Below are 20,800 nucleotides of genomic sequence, written 5' to 3'. Positions count from 1 at the left end.
GCAGAGACTCCCTTACATCATACTTCCCCATTTCACCGGAGTCCACAGCATTCCCCCTTACATCAGAGCACCCATTTAAATCGCCTTTCCCAGAGCACCGCTTCCATCAGAGTTCCCCTAATATTAGAGTCCAGAGCTCCCCCCTACAGTAAAATTCAGCATACTCTGTTGTAAGGGGGGGGGAGGGGGGGCTCTGTGGCCTGTGATGTAAGGAGGGCTCTGCAGACTCTGATGTAAGGGGGGCTCTGCAGACTGTGATGTAAAGACGGCTCTGCAAAATCTGATGTAAGGGGGCTCTGTGGACTGTGATATAAGGATGACTCTGTGGACCTTGATGTAAGGGGGATTGTGATATAAGGATGGCTCAGCAGACTCTGATGTAAGGGGGGCTCTGTGGACAGTGATATAAGGAGGGCTTTGCAGAATCTGATATAAGGGGGCTCTCTGGACTCTCATGTTGGGGGGACTCTGGGAAAGGGGAATGCTGGGAACTATGATGTATGTGGTGCTCTGCTTACCAGAGACCCCCTTATATCAGAGTTCCCCTTTACACCAGAGTCTGCAGCGTTCCCCTGTAAATCAGAGTTCCCTCCTTACATCAGAGTTCTCAGTGTTCCTCCTTAAATCAAAGTCCCCAGAGTTCTCCCTTACATCAGAGTCTGCAGAGTTCCCCCTTACAGTGTAAGCTAACTCTGCGAGTTCAGATGTAAAGGGGAGCTCTGCGGATTCAGGTGTAAAGGGGAAACTCTGCGAGTTCAATTGTAAAGGGGAACTCTGCAGATTCCAATGTAAAGGGGAACACTGCGAGTTCAGATGTAAGGGGGAGCTCTGAGGATTCAGATGTAAAGGGAAACTCAACTCTGTGGATTCAGATGTAAAGGGGAACTCTGTAGACTCTGATGTAAGGGGGGGGGACTCTTGTAATTAAATCCATATGATTAGAAATGTTATTTAACAAAAAAACATATGTATAGTGTATACTACAAATAAATTTGCCGTGTGCCGCTAAAGTGTTCGGGTTTGGCTTGAAAAAAAGATGGCATCCTTACCCAAGATGGCATCAGGGGGCTTGCTGCAGAACATGGGAAAGAGTCCCACTGCCCCAAAATCAGTGGGAAGGGCCCAAAGGGAAGGTCCTTAATGGTTTCTTGCACCGGGGCCCTGACAGTTCTAGCTACGCCTCTGAGTTGAAGTAACTCTCAGATTCTGATACATTATAGTTGTAATATTGCTGTCATAATATTCTGCTATTGTATCTATATTGTCATTGCCATTTTTAAAGTAGACCTACCGTATCTCACAAAAGTGAGTAAACCCCTCACATTTTTGTAAATATTTTAATATATCTTTTCATGTGACAACACTGAAGAAATGACACTTTGCTACAATTTAAAGTAGTGAGTGTACAGCTTGTATAACAGTGTAAATTTGCTGTCCCCCCATAATAGGAAATCAGCAGTAGCAGCATCTATAATCTTACAGTAATTGTATTCCTTTAAAAGATTATACAGGCTCTAATATTTTTAGTTTACTAAAATACCACCCTGAAAAGGACCCTGCTGGCATCTTATGATTAACTCAGTTATCTCCTACTGTTAAACCAAGTTTTAACTGATGTTACCAGTAACTGGCAGAGTTAGCATCACATTATCATTAACATAGTAATAGTGATCTTGGGTGCACCCCACACTTACAGCCCTTTAATGGATGGATTTTTGCATGCCTAATAAGGGGTAACCTGGACGTTGACTAAAGTACAAGGTGCCTGATCAGTCTATAACAGCTGGCATTCTGGTAGGGCCCTTCTGTAATTGGTGCACGGTCCATTTAAGAGTATGGGTGGTGAGTGACAGATGAACTACTATGTAAGAGCTGTTTAATTAGCATTAACTGTGCGCGGCAAGCGTTCAGGATGCATACTTCAGTACCACAGCAGATTTGGTCCCAGGGACTTGGTAATTAGCTGTTTCCGAAGTCTTAGCCCTCATAATCAGTTCCTCCCTGACTTGCCCAGATTGCAGGGCAAACAGCAACAGGTCACTTCAGCTTCGGGTTCCAACGCTGACGAAAAACACTTAGTAACTCAGTACTGTGGTCCCTGGTATGGGCACAGACATCCCAGCATTGGGTCTGCTCTGTTTCAGGTTCACACATGCACACACAAATGGACCACAGTGGTTCAGTCTCTCAGGCCATCTACTGTGTATGGACTCTCCAGGTAGCAGAGGCCCACTCCTTGCTCCCACCTAAGACTTCCTGAGTCTTGCTAAGTTTGCCCAGGAAAAGTTTAGATCTTCCTTCCCTAATATGCAGGGATTGTGGATCCTGTAGTTATTTAGCCATTCACTTGGATTACACAGAGCCCCTTTAAGACTACACTTCCCAGCATCCTCTTGTGCAAGTCCTCTCCCTATCTCTGACTTATTCCAGTTCTTCTGCTCCCTAAGTCTGTGGTTGCCAGAAGGGAGGGGGAAAGGAGCTAGCTGGAGATTACACAGAGAGGTTCCACAGCAGCGGTGAGAAAGTGAATAGAAAGAGCCAGGTGCTACACTTTTGTCCCTCTCTGCAGCGGCTGCAGAGGGCAAGCAGGAAGTCTACACAGCTAGCAGCATACAAAAGAAGAGAGCTGGTATTGACACCCGCAGCCTGCTCTCTCTCTAACAGAAGCTCAGTGGTAGTGGGGGAGTGACCAAAAAAAAAACTTTCAGTACCATGTAAATGTCCATAACCCGGTACAAGCTTTTAGGTACATCAGGAGGACAAGGGAACCTCCCACCATTTGTCAGATGAAAAGGGGTTGCCTTGCACATAGTTTACTGATACTGGTAACATCCACCAAGATGTGTCAGGGGGTTCTGGAACTCTTTGGTATAGATGGCTTCTTTAGAACTCTCACCCAGAGTATCATAGGTCAGTATCTTAAGCGGGGGGATTTCCCTCTTTATCCTCTGCTCCTTTCTGATGACCCCTCTCTAGCAGATTCTTCTCCCAGCTCTGGGGGGATTGGACAGTGTCTTTTTCATTGGAATCCAGTGTGGTATGAATTCTGGGGCTTTAGGCCAGAGGGTCACTGATTCAGTCTCTGCAGAAGGTTGAGTTGGAGTGGCATCCAACCGGCCAATGTAAACTTTCTTCTTCTCACTGCTTTCTCCTTCATCCATGTCTGGTGATAGAGGCTGTGGCGGGGTCACTGAAACTCATATGGAAGAGGATGGACTGTGCAATGGCATCTCAGTCTTTCAATCTCAGTCATCTCAGTCATCAACGGCTTTACTTAGAGACAGCAGATGGTTTTAATGCTAAGTCTTCAGAGGCCGTGTCCTCCCTTTAGGAGGGATTTGGTACACAGGAAGGTTGGGCAACTGTTTGCAGAAAACATATTGCTGGGAACTGTGCTATCTAATGTTTCCCCGTGGGTCCCAGGTTTCATATCAACACTTTATCTCCCAGCTGAAGATCATAAACCTGAACTTTAAGATCATAATTCTTCTTGTTCTTGCATCTAAAGCTTCATGTAGGCCGGTTTTAGAATTTTTGGAGCCTTTCTACATAGCCTCTGAGTTGTAGATGACCTGCCATCTATGGAGGTGCTGAAGGCAAGATCCACTGAGAGGCAGGCCTCCCTTCTGACCTATGAGGAGAATGGCTATTGGTATAATTTTCTGTGCTATTGTAGGCATACACCACTTCTCCAATGTTGCTTTCTTTCAGTGGAGAGAGTCCCCAACATGTCATGAGTTTGATTAAACCTTTCTGGCTGTGGATCCCCCTGGTGGGGATATGGAGTTTTTCTTGGTTTCTGGATGTCTAACATGTCAAGCAGTCGTTTAATGAGTCTGCTTTCAAAGTCTCTTTCTTGATCAGAATGGATTCTCTGAGGTAGCCTGTAAGGCAAAAAGAGCTTTTTTTACAAAGACCTTGGTTACTGTGGATGCCGTTGGTCTTTTATTGGGAACGCCTGGGCATAATGGGTGGAATGGTCTGTCAACACCAGGACATTTCCCTGTTCACTAAAGTCGGGTTCTAGGCATAAGAACGCAATGCACATCAACTCCATAGGCCCTTGGTTTTGGAGATAACCCATTGAGGCAGCTCTGGACAGCAGTGTCTTTTTTTTGCATGCAGCATAGATAGGAGGGACCAGTAGAACCGATCTCTCACTAGTTTGAAGATCCTTTCAGATCCTAAGTGGCCATGTTCATTATGGAGGACAGTCAACACTGTTTTTCTTTGCTTCTCCGGCAGGAACAGTTGACACTTTTTGGATAGTCTGAGGGATCCCTTTGGTATACCACCCTGTCACATAACTGTAACCGATCCCATTCTTTATGGACCAAACATGCTTCTTTTGAAGGGGAACATCTGTGTCCCAATCCCCCAAATCTCTAGCTCTTCTAGCTTCTGTAAAGATAGATGTTTGTTGTAAAAGTCGCAGCATAGCAATGTCGTCTGTGCTCCTGTATCCAGAAGAGCCTTTGTGTAGATGGACTGCTGGCATGGGAGAGGGCCCTACTAACTTGTCAGTGATTTTGCTTGGAGCAGTTAGGACAGCAGGCCTTGCAGTCTGTATTTGTACCGCTTTCTCAGTGGGCTTTAAGTTTTCCTGGTGTCTAGATGGAGCTTTAGAAGATTGGTGTGCCTTGTTTTTCTGGGACTGCCTACTTAAAGTCAAAGAGGGTGAGTTGGATGGTCACTCAGAGAAAGGGGGGGGGCATTTGTGAGGCTTTGGATTACTGCTGTTGTTTCCTAGCATCATTAGGTTTAAAGCTAGCTGTTGTAGATGGGTACCCAGTTTGCTCATTTACTGGGGCCCTCTGAAGTTTCCAACTTCTGCAGGGCCTTTAAAACGTTTGAGGTAATGTCAGGCAAAGTCTCTCTCTTTTTGCATTGTGCCTTGAAGTGCACAGCTTGTCCAGAGCTGTAGCATCTGTTCCCCGAAGTGGACAACATGGTATTTGCCTTGGCTTCTTCTGGTGCCTTTCTTCCTGAAGTCAAAGCAACCACTGCCTGTTTACACATCAGTGAGATTTCTGTAGGTTCACCTGGGTTTCCATCATATTGTTGTATGAATCTCAAGCTGCACCTGCACCACTTGGGCCAGCAGTTTTGGCATTATTGGATCTGATGTGATGCTTAGGATGTAGCCTTTCTTGATGGCTCAGCCTCTGACTCGTTATTATCCTCTGAGAAGTATTCTCCTACCTGAGTAGGGAACGTGAGCAGCTTTAGTTTCTTGGGTGCCTGTATTGGCTTGGCGTTGAAATCTAGATTTGTCTCCTTCAGCTGAGCTGGGTGGTTGCAAGTAGTTCTTGAACCTTTCTGAAGAAACTTGTGAATAATAGGATGATTTGGGTGTGCTCCTTGTACAATTTGGTAAAGTCGGGCCCTGTCAGTATCTTCAGCATCTTGTTGAGCTATCACTTTCTTTTGGATGATCTGGTGCAGAATCTTGTCTTCTTGGGTAATGTAGTCAGAAAGTTTCTCCCATCTGTGTTGGTGGGTATGTGCAAACTTGTGCATCAGATCTGAAAGTTTCTCTACACTCCCGAACACAGCATACAATGCCTCAATGTAGTCCAAAGCTACACGGTCCTGTTACCTGTTTTAGATTTGGACCACTTTTGCTGCTTGTCCCCTCAGATTCTTGCTGATTCTCTGTTTTTTTAGGGCTTGTGGGATGTTCCATTCCTCTAATGCTTGAGTGGCTTGATCCATCCAGGTTTCATTCCCTGAGAAGAACCGCAGATTCCTATACCCATAGTTTACGAGAGAGTGCACATGTAGGACACAGTCTATTTACCTTTAGTAAATCAACCCCATGGTTTTTAAATGCTTGTTTTCAGCATGTTACCTTTCCATTACCAATTTTGTATTACTTTGCAATTTGCTTTTGAACTAGGTAATTTCACCACTGGAAGGAAGATCCAGTTCCGTAGCATAGCCACGGATCCCCATTCTCCCTGCCAAATCTAACCCTTTCCTCTTCTAGGAGTGTGTAATTACTGTCGCTGGCCAGCTCCTCCATCTCTCCCTTCACTTCACTTCACTTCACTTCAAAACCTTTCATGCAGCTGCTGGGGAGAAGGGAAAGTGTTACTTGAGAGTCTACTTTGAATCTGCCAGCAGAAGCCTCAGACCTTTTGGATGTGTACACAACTGAGACATTTACAGATTAATAAAAGTCAATGTGCATATATTTTAAATGGAAGATTGCTGAAAATATTGGTCTGTTCACAGGTTCTCTGTTTTCACAGTTTACTGTACTTGTGACATTCAACAGCTGTTCACCAGCTGCCCCATTCACCTGGTACACATTCATGTTATAAATAGGGTGATTATGATTTCAGTATGCCACCTGAATGTCATTAAATGGCACTAAAGGAAGTAAAATTAAAGATTTCAAGAGAGAGAGAGAATGCGGATCAGGCCCAACGAGGGATTTAACAGGTACAAGTTTGAAATTAAATAAATCAGTGGCATAACTAGAATCTTTAGGGCCCCGGTGAAGGAAACCATGAAGGGCCCTCCTGACCCCCGGCCGGAGCACTCCCCTCCGAGCCCAGTAGAGGAACGCCAGGGCACAGTCACAAGTATGATTTTTGTGACTCTGGTAGTTCTGCCACTGGCGTCAGTAGTTTTTTATTTTTGTTATTTTATTTTTGTTCCATTTTTTTCTTTACAATATTATTTTTAAATTATTTTTTATAATTTTGTAGTAGCCCTGTTAGGGGGCATTAGCGAGATATCAGAGGCTTAAACAGACCTCTGATGTTCGACCTTTGAGACAGAGAAAAGGGATTGAGGACACAGCTCTCTATCTCCTTCTCTGAAGTCTCAGATACACAGAATGAATGGACAGGAATAGCTCTCTCCAGATCTTCCTGTTTACAGTATTTATAAACTGAAGCATATATGTGTGCAGCCTATTGCATTAGGGCATGCGCCCCAAAGCTCAACCACATGTTTATGTGTGTGTGTGTGTTTATATATATGTGTGTATTGATATGCCACACCTGTGAGGTGAATGGATTATTTTGGCAAAGGAGAAGTGCTCACTAACACAGATTTAGCCAGATTTGTGAACAATATTTGAGAGAAATAGGCCTTTTGTGTACATAGAATAAGTTTTAGATCTTTGAGTTTAGCTCATGAAAAATGGGGGCAAAAAAAAGAGTGTTGCCTTTATAATTTTGTTTAGTGTAGGGTTCAATATTGAGTTAGCCCACCCTTTGCAGCTATAACAGCTTCAACTTTTGTGGAAAGGCTGTCCACAAGTGTAGCACTGTCCCAGTAGGGCTTGCTGTGTGATGACTTATTGAGACTCCCTCTGATTACTTGTAGACAGTAACTAGGGGATTTTTCACACATCCACCCCTACTTCCAGTCAATAAACAGGCCAGGGGAGTTTGGTTTTATTTTTATTGTGGAGCTTGGATGGGAATAGTGGGATACTCCAACTTGAACTATTCACAGTAGATAAGGGCAACTCTTGGTTGGCCTCACCAGGTTAATTGAGGAAACAGACACGCTGCTTAAACCATATTGCCGCTTGTTTTGAAGAAAAAAGTCATTTTGCTCTCCATAGCACTAGACTTGATGCAACTACATTATCTTCAGGATACCCTCTGGCATCCCCTTGACTGACACCCATCCACTGACTCTTCTAGCAGAAGGGGGTAGCCCTCTCAGAACAGGCCCTATGACACAGATCTGTACTCACTGTAGCCAGAATCAGATCCTCTCCAGTGTCTCCAGTCATTTCTGCAGGACCTCTGAGTTCAGTTTTCCTCTCTGATTCTCAGGCCCTCAGGTCGACCACCGAGGGATGTATGGCAGCTTCTACAGAGGAGGGGCAGCTGCTCCCTCCCTCTAGGACCCTTCTCTCCAGCTGAAAGACCCCAAGCACATGTGCCATTGGCATTTATACAGTATCCCAGCATGCACTGAGACACTTTCCTCTGCCAATCACGAGGGCTGTAACAAATGCCTGTGCAGTCACTTGTCAGGTTTCCTCCCACTGCCCAATATGCCTCCCTATTGGACCTGTGTGAAACATTTCAGACAAGCTGAGCTGCATCTGAGCACCATGAGCAGACCTCACTAATAGATCCTGGTCTCTCGTATGGCAGAGAGCAACATAAATTTACCTGGAAATCTCTCTGGTAAGCAGAAAGACTCAAAAACGATACTCTCTCTCTAGCACCTACCCAGGAGGGTGCTACATCCACCCCTTTGCCAAACCAAGCCGAGACCTCACTAGCCCTGGGCATCCGCCCCTACAAAAATAAGTGTACAAAAATTTACAAGGAGTATCCCACTAACTTGGAAAAGGGGGGAAAAGGGAAATAACATATGTACAGGGCCATGGGGCATACCTCATATGCAGCCAGTAGATACAATAATTTACGTGAAAAAATATAGGCAACTGCTGTACAAATATTTACACGCTGACACAGAAGTTTCCACCAAGTGTATTATATTAATGCACCCCCCGCCAAACCAAAATCTGCTTGACAGGAAAAGGTTAAACATTTGGACCAGTGCACAAAATACATGAGCTCAGTCTCTCAGAACATAATTGGATGAATATAAAGGTCCTTTAGACTCTCAAACAATTTTATGCAAGCCAATTGTGTGTAAAAAAAAAACATGTTCTGCCACCAATGGTGCTCTTCTATAATTTGCTGCTATAGACCTGCTCACCTCAAGCAAGAAACAATCAGGGTCATCACCATAACTTGTTTGAATCTCCTGGGGTGATCGCCTTTCCTTTCTCTTAGAACTTGGTACACTATTACCCTTGTATTCACAATCCACAAACGGACCACATGTAAGAAAAAGGCATATACTGTACATAGTGCTTTCCCAATTAACACTTTAATAAAAGCCCCCACTAAAATCCACTTAAAAAACAGAAGTATTAAAGCGCTTATAACAACCACATCAGCTGGCTAACCACTCCACACAACAACGGCTGTGGCAGCGTGATGTCACGGGCTTGGCTCCTCCCTCCTGGCTTACTTACAATTGTTTGAGCTTCGAAAAGACTTTTATATTAATTTAATTATATTTGAGAGACTGAGCTTCACAATATTATGTATATAGGCATATGATTAATGTATTTTGCCACATGTCTATTTTGTTGCGCTGCAGTATATATGTTTAATTAATGTAGTTTTGTATGTGTACAAACTGAGTACAGAGGGTATGATGGTGGGTAGTATGTGCAGGAGAGGAGTAAGGAGGTTGTAATGCTGGACAGTATATGCAAGAGAGGAGTGTGGACTATACAACGGCAGGTAGGCTGTACAGGGAGAGGAGTGCAAAGTATAAGACGACAGGTAGGATGTTCAGGGAGAGGAGTGCATAGTGTAGGTAATATGTACAGGGAAAGGAGTGTGGAGTGTATGACAGCAGGTAGGATGTACAGGGACAGGAGTGCAGAGTATATGATGGCAGGTAGGATGTTCAATATAGGAGTATAGAGTGTATGACGGCAGGTAGGATGTTTAGAAGAGGAGTGCAAAGTGTATGATGGCAAGTAGGATATACAAGGAGATGAGTGCAGAGTGTATGAGGGCAGGTAGGATGTTCAAAAGAGGAGTGTGAAGTGTATGAAAGCAGGAAGGATTTTTCAGAAGAGGAGTGGGGAGTGTATAAAGGCAGGAAGAATGTTCAGAAGAGGAGTGCGGAATGTATGACAGTGGGTCATGCTTAGGGAGACAGTGGTTATGCTTAGGGAGAGGAGTGCGAAGTGCAGAGGGCATAAAGGTACATGGTGTGAATGAGTCCTAATTCAGTGCTCTATCACTGCAAGGCCATTGCACAATGGCATCATCATGCAAAGAGGCAGCAACTAATATTAGCTGCAGACAAACACCTTCCTACCACCTCCTTGCACATTCACTCACCCTTCCCTCTGCGTCTCCCTGCCAACTTACCTCCCTATACACATCCTGGAAAGAACTACTGTAGTTTTCATCTCTCCTAGCAGGATGTCTGAGGCTGGGCAGTTATCTCTCTTTCTGTAAGAAACATGGGCTCTTGCGCTGTTGTGGGGAATTAGTGAATAGACTAGATATAACAAAGGTTGCTGCTGGCACTTAAAGCTGATCCTAGGCCTTAAATGTATGGTAAAGTGTAATAGTGCTGCGCTACCTTTTTAAAGTGCAAGAAAATTTGTTGAATGCAAATGTATGAATTACCATATGTGCAAAAGATGCTGAATAAATAATTAAATATAATAAGTGGCTCAATAAATGAATATTAACATGTGTGCAAAGGATACAAATAAATAACATACAAATATATCACATAAAAAAAAAATATATATATAAAATTCTTACTCTTAAAGCAATATATATCATAAAAGATAAAGAGTGATGTAATAAAGTGCTGGTATTACATACTACAGTACATACATCGGTGATAGTGCAAGTGTCTGTTGGAGTAAATCAGCTCCACTGACTGTAAACATGGACTAAGATCCGGTGAGGAAAGGTATGCTGAGTGAAATGATGGAGCAGAACAGCTCCACTAGCTGTAAATATAAACCATAAAAATGAAGGTGAAAAAGGTGAAAAATATATATATAATTAGTGTAGAGTGTCCAAAGTCTTATTGTTAAATCGCATCAATGGGTCGCTTCATATATATCTAAATTTCAGAATCTGTGCTTCGTGATGTATTCTAAATAGATTGTATCCGTCATGCAGATTGGATCATGTATGCCCAAACGAGGAAAGCCATGCATGTGGTGAAAAACCTCTAAGTGCTGTAATAGTTGCAGAAAATGGGGGTGAACTTCCGTGCTGGTGCCTCCAAACTGTGTGCCTGGCCTCTCACCTCTTACTTTCTTGCAAGAAAGCCTTATAATTAAACCGTTATGTTCAGGGGGTCCTGGGTGGGGGGGCCCTCGCGGGGTATACCGTCTCTCTCCTCCTCTCAGTTCTGTGTCTTGCTCTCAGGGTAAGGGGTATAGATAGAGACCTCTCATATTGTAGTATTTCAAATATACTTTATTAAAAAGATGTAGTGACTCACATATCAGAAAGGAAACATCATCGTCTGTCTTGGTTTCCGTGTATAACTTCCTGGTTGTGCCACTTCTGGGTATGCTCCGACCTTCCCTCCGATGATCCCCGTAAGAAGTCACGACACACATGACGCAACACGTAGGGAAGGTCGGAGCGTACCCAGAAGTGACACAACCAGAAAGTGATACACGCACACCAAGACAGACGCCGATGTATATTTGATTTGTGATATATTTGTATGTTATTTATTTGTATCCTTTGCACACATGTTAATATTAATTTATTGACCCACTTATTATATTTATTTATTCAGCATCTTTTGCACATATGGTAATTCATCCATTTGCATTCAACAAATTTTCTTGCACTTTAAAAAGGGAGCGCAGCACTATTACACTTTACTATCTCTCTTTCTGCCTGCACATATTAAGAACAGCAGTCGGAAGTAGAGATGGCTCCGCCTCCACCTCTGAGCTCACTCGGCGGCCAGCACTAAAGCACACTTATTGAGATCACCACAGAGTGAAGGGAGGATACTGTGCAAAGCGCAGGTTCGTCCAGTGGAGGGTGGAGCGCTTCACTTGTAGACACAGAGGCTGGGCCTAAAGACTGGCAAGCACAGGGCTGACACCAGGGTAGCAGAACTTTTTTGCAGCGGAAGGAAGCTGGATAGGAGGAGCGGCTGCATATAGAGAAATCATACTCTCCATTTTCCTCCTGCAGCCGCTGAATGCCCGTTCCTCCTCCTCTCCCTCCCACAGACATTCATCGGATGCAGGAGGAATATGGAGAGATTGATTCCTCTATATGCAACCATGAGTTGACCCCTCTCCTCCTCCTATACAGGCGTACATGGGGGCAGCATGGGCCCCCTGCAGCATGGGGCTGGGTTGCAATTGTGACCCCTGGGACCCCTGTAGCTATGAAATAAATACATTTATTCACTTGCAAGGTTGCTTTAACTGACATTTTGTGCATTTTAATGGAAATGTCTTTGATCTGCACATAAAGGACTGCAAGCAGTATATACTGACTTTGTTTATGCAGGAGCGGCTGTAAGTGCTCTTGCATCATAGACTGGGTCCTAACTTTCAAAATGACAGCCAATTCCAGCAATTTCAAACAACTGCGGAGCCATGACAGGGTGGAGAATAAGGTGCACCAAGTATACCTAAGGTACTTGTATTTGTGTAAGGTTGTAAGTATAATCCGCGCTATGGATAATTTAATCGTCTAAAATGGTGTGCTCCTGCCCCCAATTAGACTGCTACCTAGGTAGTGCCTAGTATTAAGATATATATATATATATATATATATATATATATATATATATATATATATAAAGGATTGGGTTATGGCACTGCTCTATGTAAAATTCAACATGTTTGTGCAAGAAAATATATAATAACCACAAATAAATAATAAATAAAAATGAAACGTGCAAAATGTGCAAATCATTTTTTGGTGCAAAGACTGCCCCTATTGTGCAAAATACATAATGAACATAATTATACTATAGCAAAAAAAATGATTTCATGACAAAAAAAATTCATAAATTTGTGTAAATATACTGTATAGTGCAAATTCACCAGAAAGTGCAGGAGCTGAAATTAGTGAAATCTCCTCACCATGAGGTTCCAAATGCATTCAATATATAATTTCCACATATATTATAAATCACACATAAAAATCAATACTTTGTGCTGATATAACAGTTCATAGATATAGTGTAGTGTCCTTTAAGCTTCCCATTCATAGGTGATGTGCAGTGACCTCGAAATATCACTCTCTCCGAGGGCTTGCTGTTCCTTGTAGAGCCATCAGTGGAAAAGCATTGGATGGTGCTGTCACAATGGCATTAGTGCCATGACATGCAGTGAGTCCCGGTGTTTCCACTCGTGTTCCCCCGCTTGGTATCCCCCTCACCAGATGTCTTTCCCCTTTCAACAGGGGTTGCCCTCTTTTAAATTATGCCTGGCTTTTATGCCGCCTTCACGCTCTCTCCTCGTATTCCCCCGCGCCTTCAATGGTACAGTGGCATTCTCCCACATTGGTCAATGGAATATGAAAGAAACAGCCCCCATAGTGTAAATCCGGAAAGGTAAATTTATGTGTAAAAAAGTAGTGCACTTACATAGGTTAAGATCATTCGCTCATATAAAAAACCAGGAAGTCCGGGACACTATGCGCTCCACGGACCCAAACCGATGGGTCGGCTGCTCCTGATGACGTCAGAGTGACAGAATGCGTAGGGCGGAGTCAATCGTCATTGTGAAACTTCCGGGTTGGGTCCGTGGAGCGCATAGCTTCCCGGACTTCCTGCACTTTCTGGCGAATTTGCACTATATATAGTTTACACAAATTTATGAATTTTTTGTCATGAATTATTTTTTTTGCTATAGTTGCATAATTATGGACAGAATACTCCAGATGCGGTCGGACCAGAGTTTTATAAAGTGGAAGGATTATAGTCTTATCTCTGGAATACATCCCTTTTTTTATGCATGCTAATAATCTGCTGGCTTTGGCAGCTGCCGCTTGACATTGCATGCTGTTGCCTAATCTATCATCAACCAAGACTCCCAGATCCTTCTCCATTTTTGATTCTCCCAGGGGTTCCCCTCCTAACGTGTATTGTGTTTTTATGTTTTTAGTCCCCAAGTGCAAAACCTTACACTTCTCTACGTTAAACCTCATTTGCCATGTCGTTGCCCACTCCGTTATTTTGTCCAGGTCATTCTGTAGGATATCTGCTTCATTCTGTGCAGTTATTGCCCTGGCCAATTTTGTGTCATCTGCAAAAACTGATATCGAACTACTGATCCCGTCCTCAATGTTGTTTATGAATAAATTGAACAAGGTTGGTCACAGGACTGAGCCCTGGGGCACCCCGCTTACTACCTCAGACCAGTCTGAGTATGCGCTGTTTATTACCACCCTTTGGACACTCCCTTTTAGCCAGTTCCGTATCCAAGAGCAAACCCTGCTGTCGATACCTGCAGACCTTATTTTATAAATTAAGCGCTTGTGGGGAACTGTATCAAACACCTTAGCGAAATCCAAGTACACCACATCCACTGGGCTCCCCCTATCTAGCTCACAGCTCACCTCCTCGTAGAATGTTAAGAGATTGGTTTGACAAGAACGCCCATTTGTAAACCCGTGCTGATTACCGCTTATGATGTTGTTGTCATTAGCAAACTCTACGATATAGTCCGTTATAATCCCCTCCAGAAGTTTACATACTACTGATGTCAAACGGACAGGCCTATAATTTCCCGGGATATGTCTCTGGCCCTTTTTGAATATCGGAATCAGGAACAGTGGTCTAGATATAACTTTACTGAGTTCCTTGAGTACTCTCGGATGTACGCCATCCGGGCCTGGTGATTTGTTTGTGTTAAGTTTATCCAGCCTTTCCCTGATTTCACCCTCTGTTAGCCATAGTGGCAAGTCCTGTGTATTACTACTAACCATACAGTCATGATCAGTGTACCCCTCCTTTTCCTGTGTAAAGACTGACGAGAAAAAAGCATTCAGCACGGTTGCTTTTTCAGTGTCCTCTGTAACCATCCTTCCATCATCGTTAATTATGTGTGCAATATGCTCTGCCCTAGTTTTTTTGCTGTTGATATATTTAAAAAATGTATTTGGGTTTTTTTTACTATCCTCCGCTATTTGTCTCTCAAAGTTGATTTTAGCCATCTTGATTTCTTGTTTACTTTTCTTATTTGCCTCCTTGTATTGCTCGAAAGCCGATACTGTGCCCTCTGATTTATATTTCTTGACTTTTTGTGCAAAGACAATAGGAGCAGTCTTTGCACTAAAAAAAATTTTTGCACATTTTTCACATGTTTTATTTATTTTTTATTTGTGGATATTACATATCTTCTTGCACAAACACGTTTAATTTGACATAGAGCAGCGCCATAACCCAATCCCTTATATATATCTTGATACTTGTATTTGTGTATGCCTCCTATTTAGTTAAAAGAAAAGTGGGAGTAGATTATTTAGGTATACAACATTTTGGAATGCTGTTATTTTTTGTTGAAATGCTAGTATGTAGTTCTGAACATCTCCAGCACCTCAAAACGTTTCTTGTACACCAAAGTTTTTTAGAAGAAAAAAAAATCACACACCCATGCAACTTGTGTACCCCTGCTGTACAAAACTTGACTTTGTCACTTTTATAATGAGATTGCTGAAATAATTGTGTTTCTTTTTTCGACAGAAAAGTTTAATGCTTATGTAACCTTAAAAGTACAAAATGTGAAGAGCACAACTATTGCAGTCAGGGGCAACCTGCCCTGTTGGGAGCAAGACTTTATGTTGTGAGTAAAGAGCAGCAATACCTTACCTGATCATCAGTTGTGTCAGGCATCATAAAGTGAAGTTACTTTCTGTTTTTCTGCAGTGAGATTAACAGACTGGATTTAGGACTGACGGTGGAAGTCTGGAATAAAGGATTAATATGGGACACAATGCTAGGGACTGTATGGATTCCTTTAAGAACTATTCGACAGTCCAATGAGGTAAGCATGATAGACCTTACGTAATAGAAAAAAGTTGGTCAGCATGCCCAAAGACCAGCTGCATCTGACTAATTTAACTGCTGTTTGGTTGCCAATTTTTCCACCTGGCTTTGAAGGATGTTGGGAAATGTGAGGAAATGTGCAGTATATGGTCAACTGGGAAGTTAATTGGGAAATACATTTGTAAAACAAAAAAAAACTTTTTGTGGTAGGATATACCAGGTAAACCCCTGAGTCTGAACTTGAAGTCCTACATGAAGTACTTGGTATACCCTTGCACTAGAATTGATTAAAGTTATTTAAATGTACTGTACTTTTAAATATAAGTAAACTCATTAGCCACTTTATGAGGTATACCTATTTAGCACAGTGAAGAACTCCTCTTTGCTTTCAAGAAAAGCTGAACTTTTTTGTGTGCATTCAGCAAATTGCTGTAAGGAACCATGTACACTGGGCGTAAAAAATGCTGCTTTTGGAGTTTGGCAGTTTTTTTCTCCTGCTTGTAGAAGCAGCTCAATGTTATCCTATGTGTCCATGCAGTAGAACTTTTAGAGGCAAATTTTAAGCTCAGCATTTTTGCCTCATATGCACAATGAGAATATCAGACAAATGATCATCCATTTTTGTTTTGCATGCTAGTCTCATATCGAAAACAGTGACAAAAATCCTCATATGACAGAATACAACTTCCCACGATGATGTATTGTATTGTAATGTATGTTTTCTTTTCTGAGCATTACACGGTCTTGTTCACTCAATTTTGTACAGACCAATCTTGTACTAATTAAACAAAAATTGTTCGTTCTGTTATCCTACAAGAAAAATCTTCCTGGTTGTCCCTTCAGGTAACTTCGCACAAACTGTCATGATTGGCTCCGGAAAGCTGTGTAACCGATGATTAGATTATTGGACGATTGCTCCGAAAGCAGCATTTTCTGTCCAATCTTCTCATTGTGTGTATTAGGCATTAAAAAAAATTCTTAACGCTTTTTAAATGTGACCTTAGGAGCGCTTTTGCGTTTTCAAGTATAAATTGGAAAATGAGCAGAGGGGAATGTTTTGGAAAAATGCTAGTAAAGGGAAATTTCCATAAACTCTCCTAAACTCTTGTGCAATATGAGCTACTATGAGCATTTTTTTATGCCCCTTATTCTGCCAGAAGTTCTGGCATTTTTTTTTGCTCCTAGTGTGCATGGACCCTAAATGTTTGTACAGTTTTTTCAGGTTTGTCAACCACACATTTAACCTTTAACCACTTGCTGAATTCTGGGAGGGCATCATATGGCATGCTCCCATGTTCAGGCCTGCTGCACGCCCGCTGTCCTCGGGACACAGCTGAGCACAGATCAGGGTAAAGAGCCAATAAGCAGCTCACATGATCAGCTGTGTCCAATCATAGCTGATCATGATGTAAACACAAGCCAGTTGTCGGCATTTCTTTCTTCAAGCTGACAGCGTGAGGAGAGGAGAGCCTATAACCTGCTTGTGTGAAAGGGACATCTACACTGATAATCACAGCACTGATTACCAGTATCCTGATTATGAGTGCAATCCCAACAGTGCCCATCAGTGCTGCCAATCAGTGCCCATCAGTGCTGCCAATCAGTGCCTTTTCATCAGTGCTGCCAATCAGTGCCTTTTCATCAGTGTCGACTATCAGTGCTGCATATTAGTGGATATTAGTGCCACCTATCAGTGCCTATCAATGCAGCCTCATCAGAGCCTCCTCATCAGTGCCCACCAGTGCCACCTCATCAGTACCCATCAGTGCCGCCTCATCAGTGGTCAACAGTGCAGCTTATCAGTGCCCATCAGTGCAGCTTCATCAGCTTCATCAGTGAAGGAGAAAAATTACCTGTTTGCAAAATTTTATAACAAACTATGAACATCTTTTTCTTTACATTTTCGTTTATTCAGTAAAAAATATAAAGCACAGTGGTTATTAAATACCACCAAAAGAAAGCTCTATTTGTGGTAAAAATTTCATATGGTTTAGTGTTGCATGACCACGCAATTGTCATTCAAAGTGTGACAGCACTGAAAGCCGATAAATAGCTTGGGCATGAAGGGGGTAAAAGTGCCCAGTAGAAAAGTGGTTAAACCCAAATCCTTTTTTCACAGGCAACCAGCCAAAATATTATAGACAACCTAACATTTTTACAATAATAATCTACATCCTATGATAGGATAATCTGGTTTTTTTGGCAGCTGCCCTTTATAAGTGACAATAAATATATTATTTGTTAACATGTAGTTATTATGTTTGACAGAAGCAACCAGAGAACATTTCCCGCTATAATTTTTAGAGGTAAAACATTTTAAATTACAGATACTCAGCTACAAGAAAATGATAACACTTTTTGGACACTTTATTTTTCAGACTTTATTGTTAGCCTTCAAGCGTATCTATTCACAAAACTTTTTTTTAGTTTTCAATAGAATAGGAAATAACTAAAATCCCTGTCTGTGTCTCCATAGGGAGATTTCCCTTTGGTTGCTGTCCCACAGACACAATAGAAAATGAGAAGAATTCTATCAAAAGTAAGCGAAAATCCCCTTTCAGACAGTTCTTACAGGTGTCCTTATTCTGGTCACAAATGAAAAACTGTAAATTCCCTATCACTTTCTGACTTAGTACCAATGGTGAACAGAACAAGAAGAGGGAGCAATTCTCCCCAGCAAAGATGCAAACAACAATGAAAAACACACAGACTCTATTCAATATGAAAAAAATTAGTTAGACATACACTATCATTTGTCAATTTGTCTGTTCATAAATAGCAAAACCAGTGGTCTCCAAACTGTTGCCCCGGGGCCAGATGTGGCCCTTTACTTGCCTTTATCTGGCCCTTGGGACAATATTTCTTCCACTGACACCAATGATGGGACATCATTCCTTCCACTGACACCAATGATGGGGCACTATTCCTTCCACTGACACCAATGATGGGGCACTATTCCTTCCACTGACACCAATGATGGGGCACCATTCCTTCCACTGACACCAATGATGGGGTACTATTCCTTCCACTGACACCAATAATGGGGCACTATTCCTTCCACTGACACCAATGATGGGGCACCATTCCTTCCACTGACACCAATGATGGTGCAATATTCCTTCCACTGACACCAATGATGGGGCACCATTCCTTCCACTGACACCAATGATGGTGCACTATTCCTTCCACTGACACCAATGATGGGGCACCATTCCTTCCACTGACACCAATGATTGGGAACCATTCCTTCCACTGACACCATGATAGGACACCATATGGTAGGACACCATTTATCCCATTAAAACCATGGATGGGGCATTGGGCACAATTCAGGCACCCCCTGAAGCCAAAAGGACATAAAACTGGCCCTTTGTTTATAAGGTTTGGAGACCCCTGATCGAGACAGTTAACTCCTGCCACAATTCCACCTTATCTCATTTTATTAAAGCGGTTTTAAACAGCTGCACTTTTTATTTTTTTTTACTTACCTGCATGGCAAAGGCATACTAGCACATTATGTTAAACTTACCTGAAAAAGAAGCGTTCCAGCGATGGGATGCCATGGCTGGAGGCAGCGTCCATCTCTACCCCGTCTTTCTTCCTGGTTCGCGGCTTCGGCTCTGTGACTGCATGACATGCATGCAGGAGCGACCAGTTGCGGCACACTGCTCTGAAGAAATGGCACGAGCGGCCAATGACATAGCTAGCTGCTAGCTCAGTAAATATCTCCTAAACGGTGAATGTTTAGGAGATTATTTTACACTACCTATAGGTAAGCCTATATTATATTAAGTAAAACTTAAAGATGGAAGTTTGCTTCCTCTTTAATGTTATGTATGCCAAATTGTATCCATACCATTTGCATGTCACTGGCATAGATCAATATTTTGGGGATCAAGAAATATTTTTACAATGCTAATTTGTTTAATTTTAGTCATACTGCATTAACTATTTCCTTATTTTTGGTTCTTAGCTGACAGTAGTGGAACCCACTGTGATATTTTGGTGGTGTTTCCCAACCTCCATGTATTACACAAGCAGTTTTTTACAGCATACATTTACAAAGTACCTTCCAGTGTCAGGGCTGCCAAAATGTGATCACTGTATAGAATAATTTGAGGATCATAAACAACATATTTCAAAGTAAAAAAATAATATACATCTATTTTTTTATACTTTAGATCTAAATTTAGAATATAAAACAACATTGAAAACAGCTTCAAACAATGCATGTGAATCAATGTGACACCCCATCACCTGGTGCAATCCCTTTGGGATCTTGTATTTAGCAGTGCTGGATTTAGACCTTGGGGGGGGGGGGGGGGTTTGGGGCACTTCAATTTTGGTGGCACTTCAAGTTCGGTGGCCCCTCAACATAAAAATGATATGACAGGATTCAGGACACAGAAAAAACCCACTGGTTAGGAGTTGACTTCACTACTACACTCGGAGCAAGGCACATAGGGAAGAAAGGTCCTCTACTCTTTGCCAATTTTGTCTGAAACTCTGCTATGTCATCCTGGCCGAATTCCCATCCAGGGCCACACCTGTCTTTAATTCAAACCATCTCTAAATTTTGGGTAAAACTTGCTAAAAAAGTGTCAGATTCACCCTTTGATCTAATCAGGGTCAAGCAGGGGTAGTGAGCTTCTCTCTCATGTTTCTCATTGTGATAAATCGATGCTGGTCATTAACTTCACTCCCACACAATGGGATTGGGCCTGTTGTCTGGTACTCCAAAATGTTTCAAACTTTTCTCTTGTCCTACTCACTTGTCTGTCGTAAACAAGGCAATCATATGCACAACACATCCATGTTAAAACAAACATCTGAAATAGTGAAATAATTTGAGATGTTGAAATGTAAAACATCTGCCAGAAGTCCCCATCCCTTTATGTGCCTCTGAAGACAATTTTTAGCTTTCATTGCTGTCACACTTTGAATGACAATTTCGCAGTCATGCAACACTTACACAAACAACATTTTTATCATTTTTTTTCACATAAATAGAGCTTTCTTTTGGTGGTATTTATTAACCACTGGGTTTTTTATTTTTTGCTAAAAAAAATTTTGAAAACAAAAACTTTTTCTTAGTTTGTTATAAAATTTTGCAAACAGGTCATTTTTCTCCTTCACTGATGTGCGCTGATGAGGCGGCACTGATGGGCACTGATAGGCTGCACTCCTGGGTACTTATGGGCACTGATGAGGCAGCACTGATGGGCTG

At 42.2% G+C, this 20,800-nt stretch overlaps 1 protein-coding gene across 16 annotated transcripts in view; it reads left to right on the top strand.

The window, feature by feature from the left end:
• Positions 1 to 20,800, top strand: part of LOC309544369 (protein unc-13 homolog A) — a 297,990-nt gene that overhangs the window by 41,731 nt on the left and 235,459 nt on the right. For all 16 annotated transcript variants that reach the window (XM_082243274.1, XM_082243271.1, XM_082243272.1 and 13 more), the window contains exons 3-4: positions 15,271 to 15,370; positions 15,454 to 15,571. In XM_082243274.1, the coding sequence (XP_082099400.1) occupies positions 15,271 to 15,370; positions 15,454 to 15,571 (218 nt within the window). The remainder of the gene's footprint in view (positions 1 to 15,270; positions 15,371 to 15,453; positions 15,572 to 20,800) is intronic.

This window comes from Pelophylax lessonae (assembly GCF_965119305.1).
Source record: "Pelophylax lessonae genome assembly, chromosome: 1".
NCBI lineage: Eukaryota > Metazoa > Chordata > Amphibia > Anura > Ranidae > Pelophylax > Pelophylax lessonae.
Note: the sequence above shows the minus strand (reverse complement) of the source record. Positions and strands in the feature narration are given on the sequence as shown.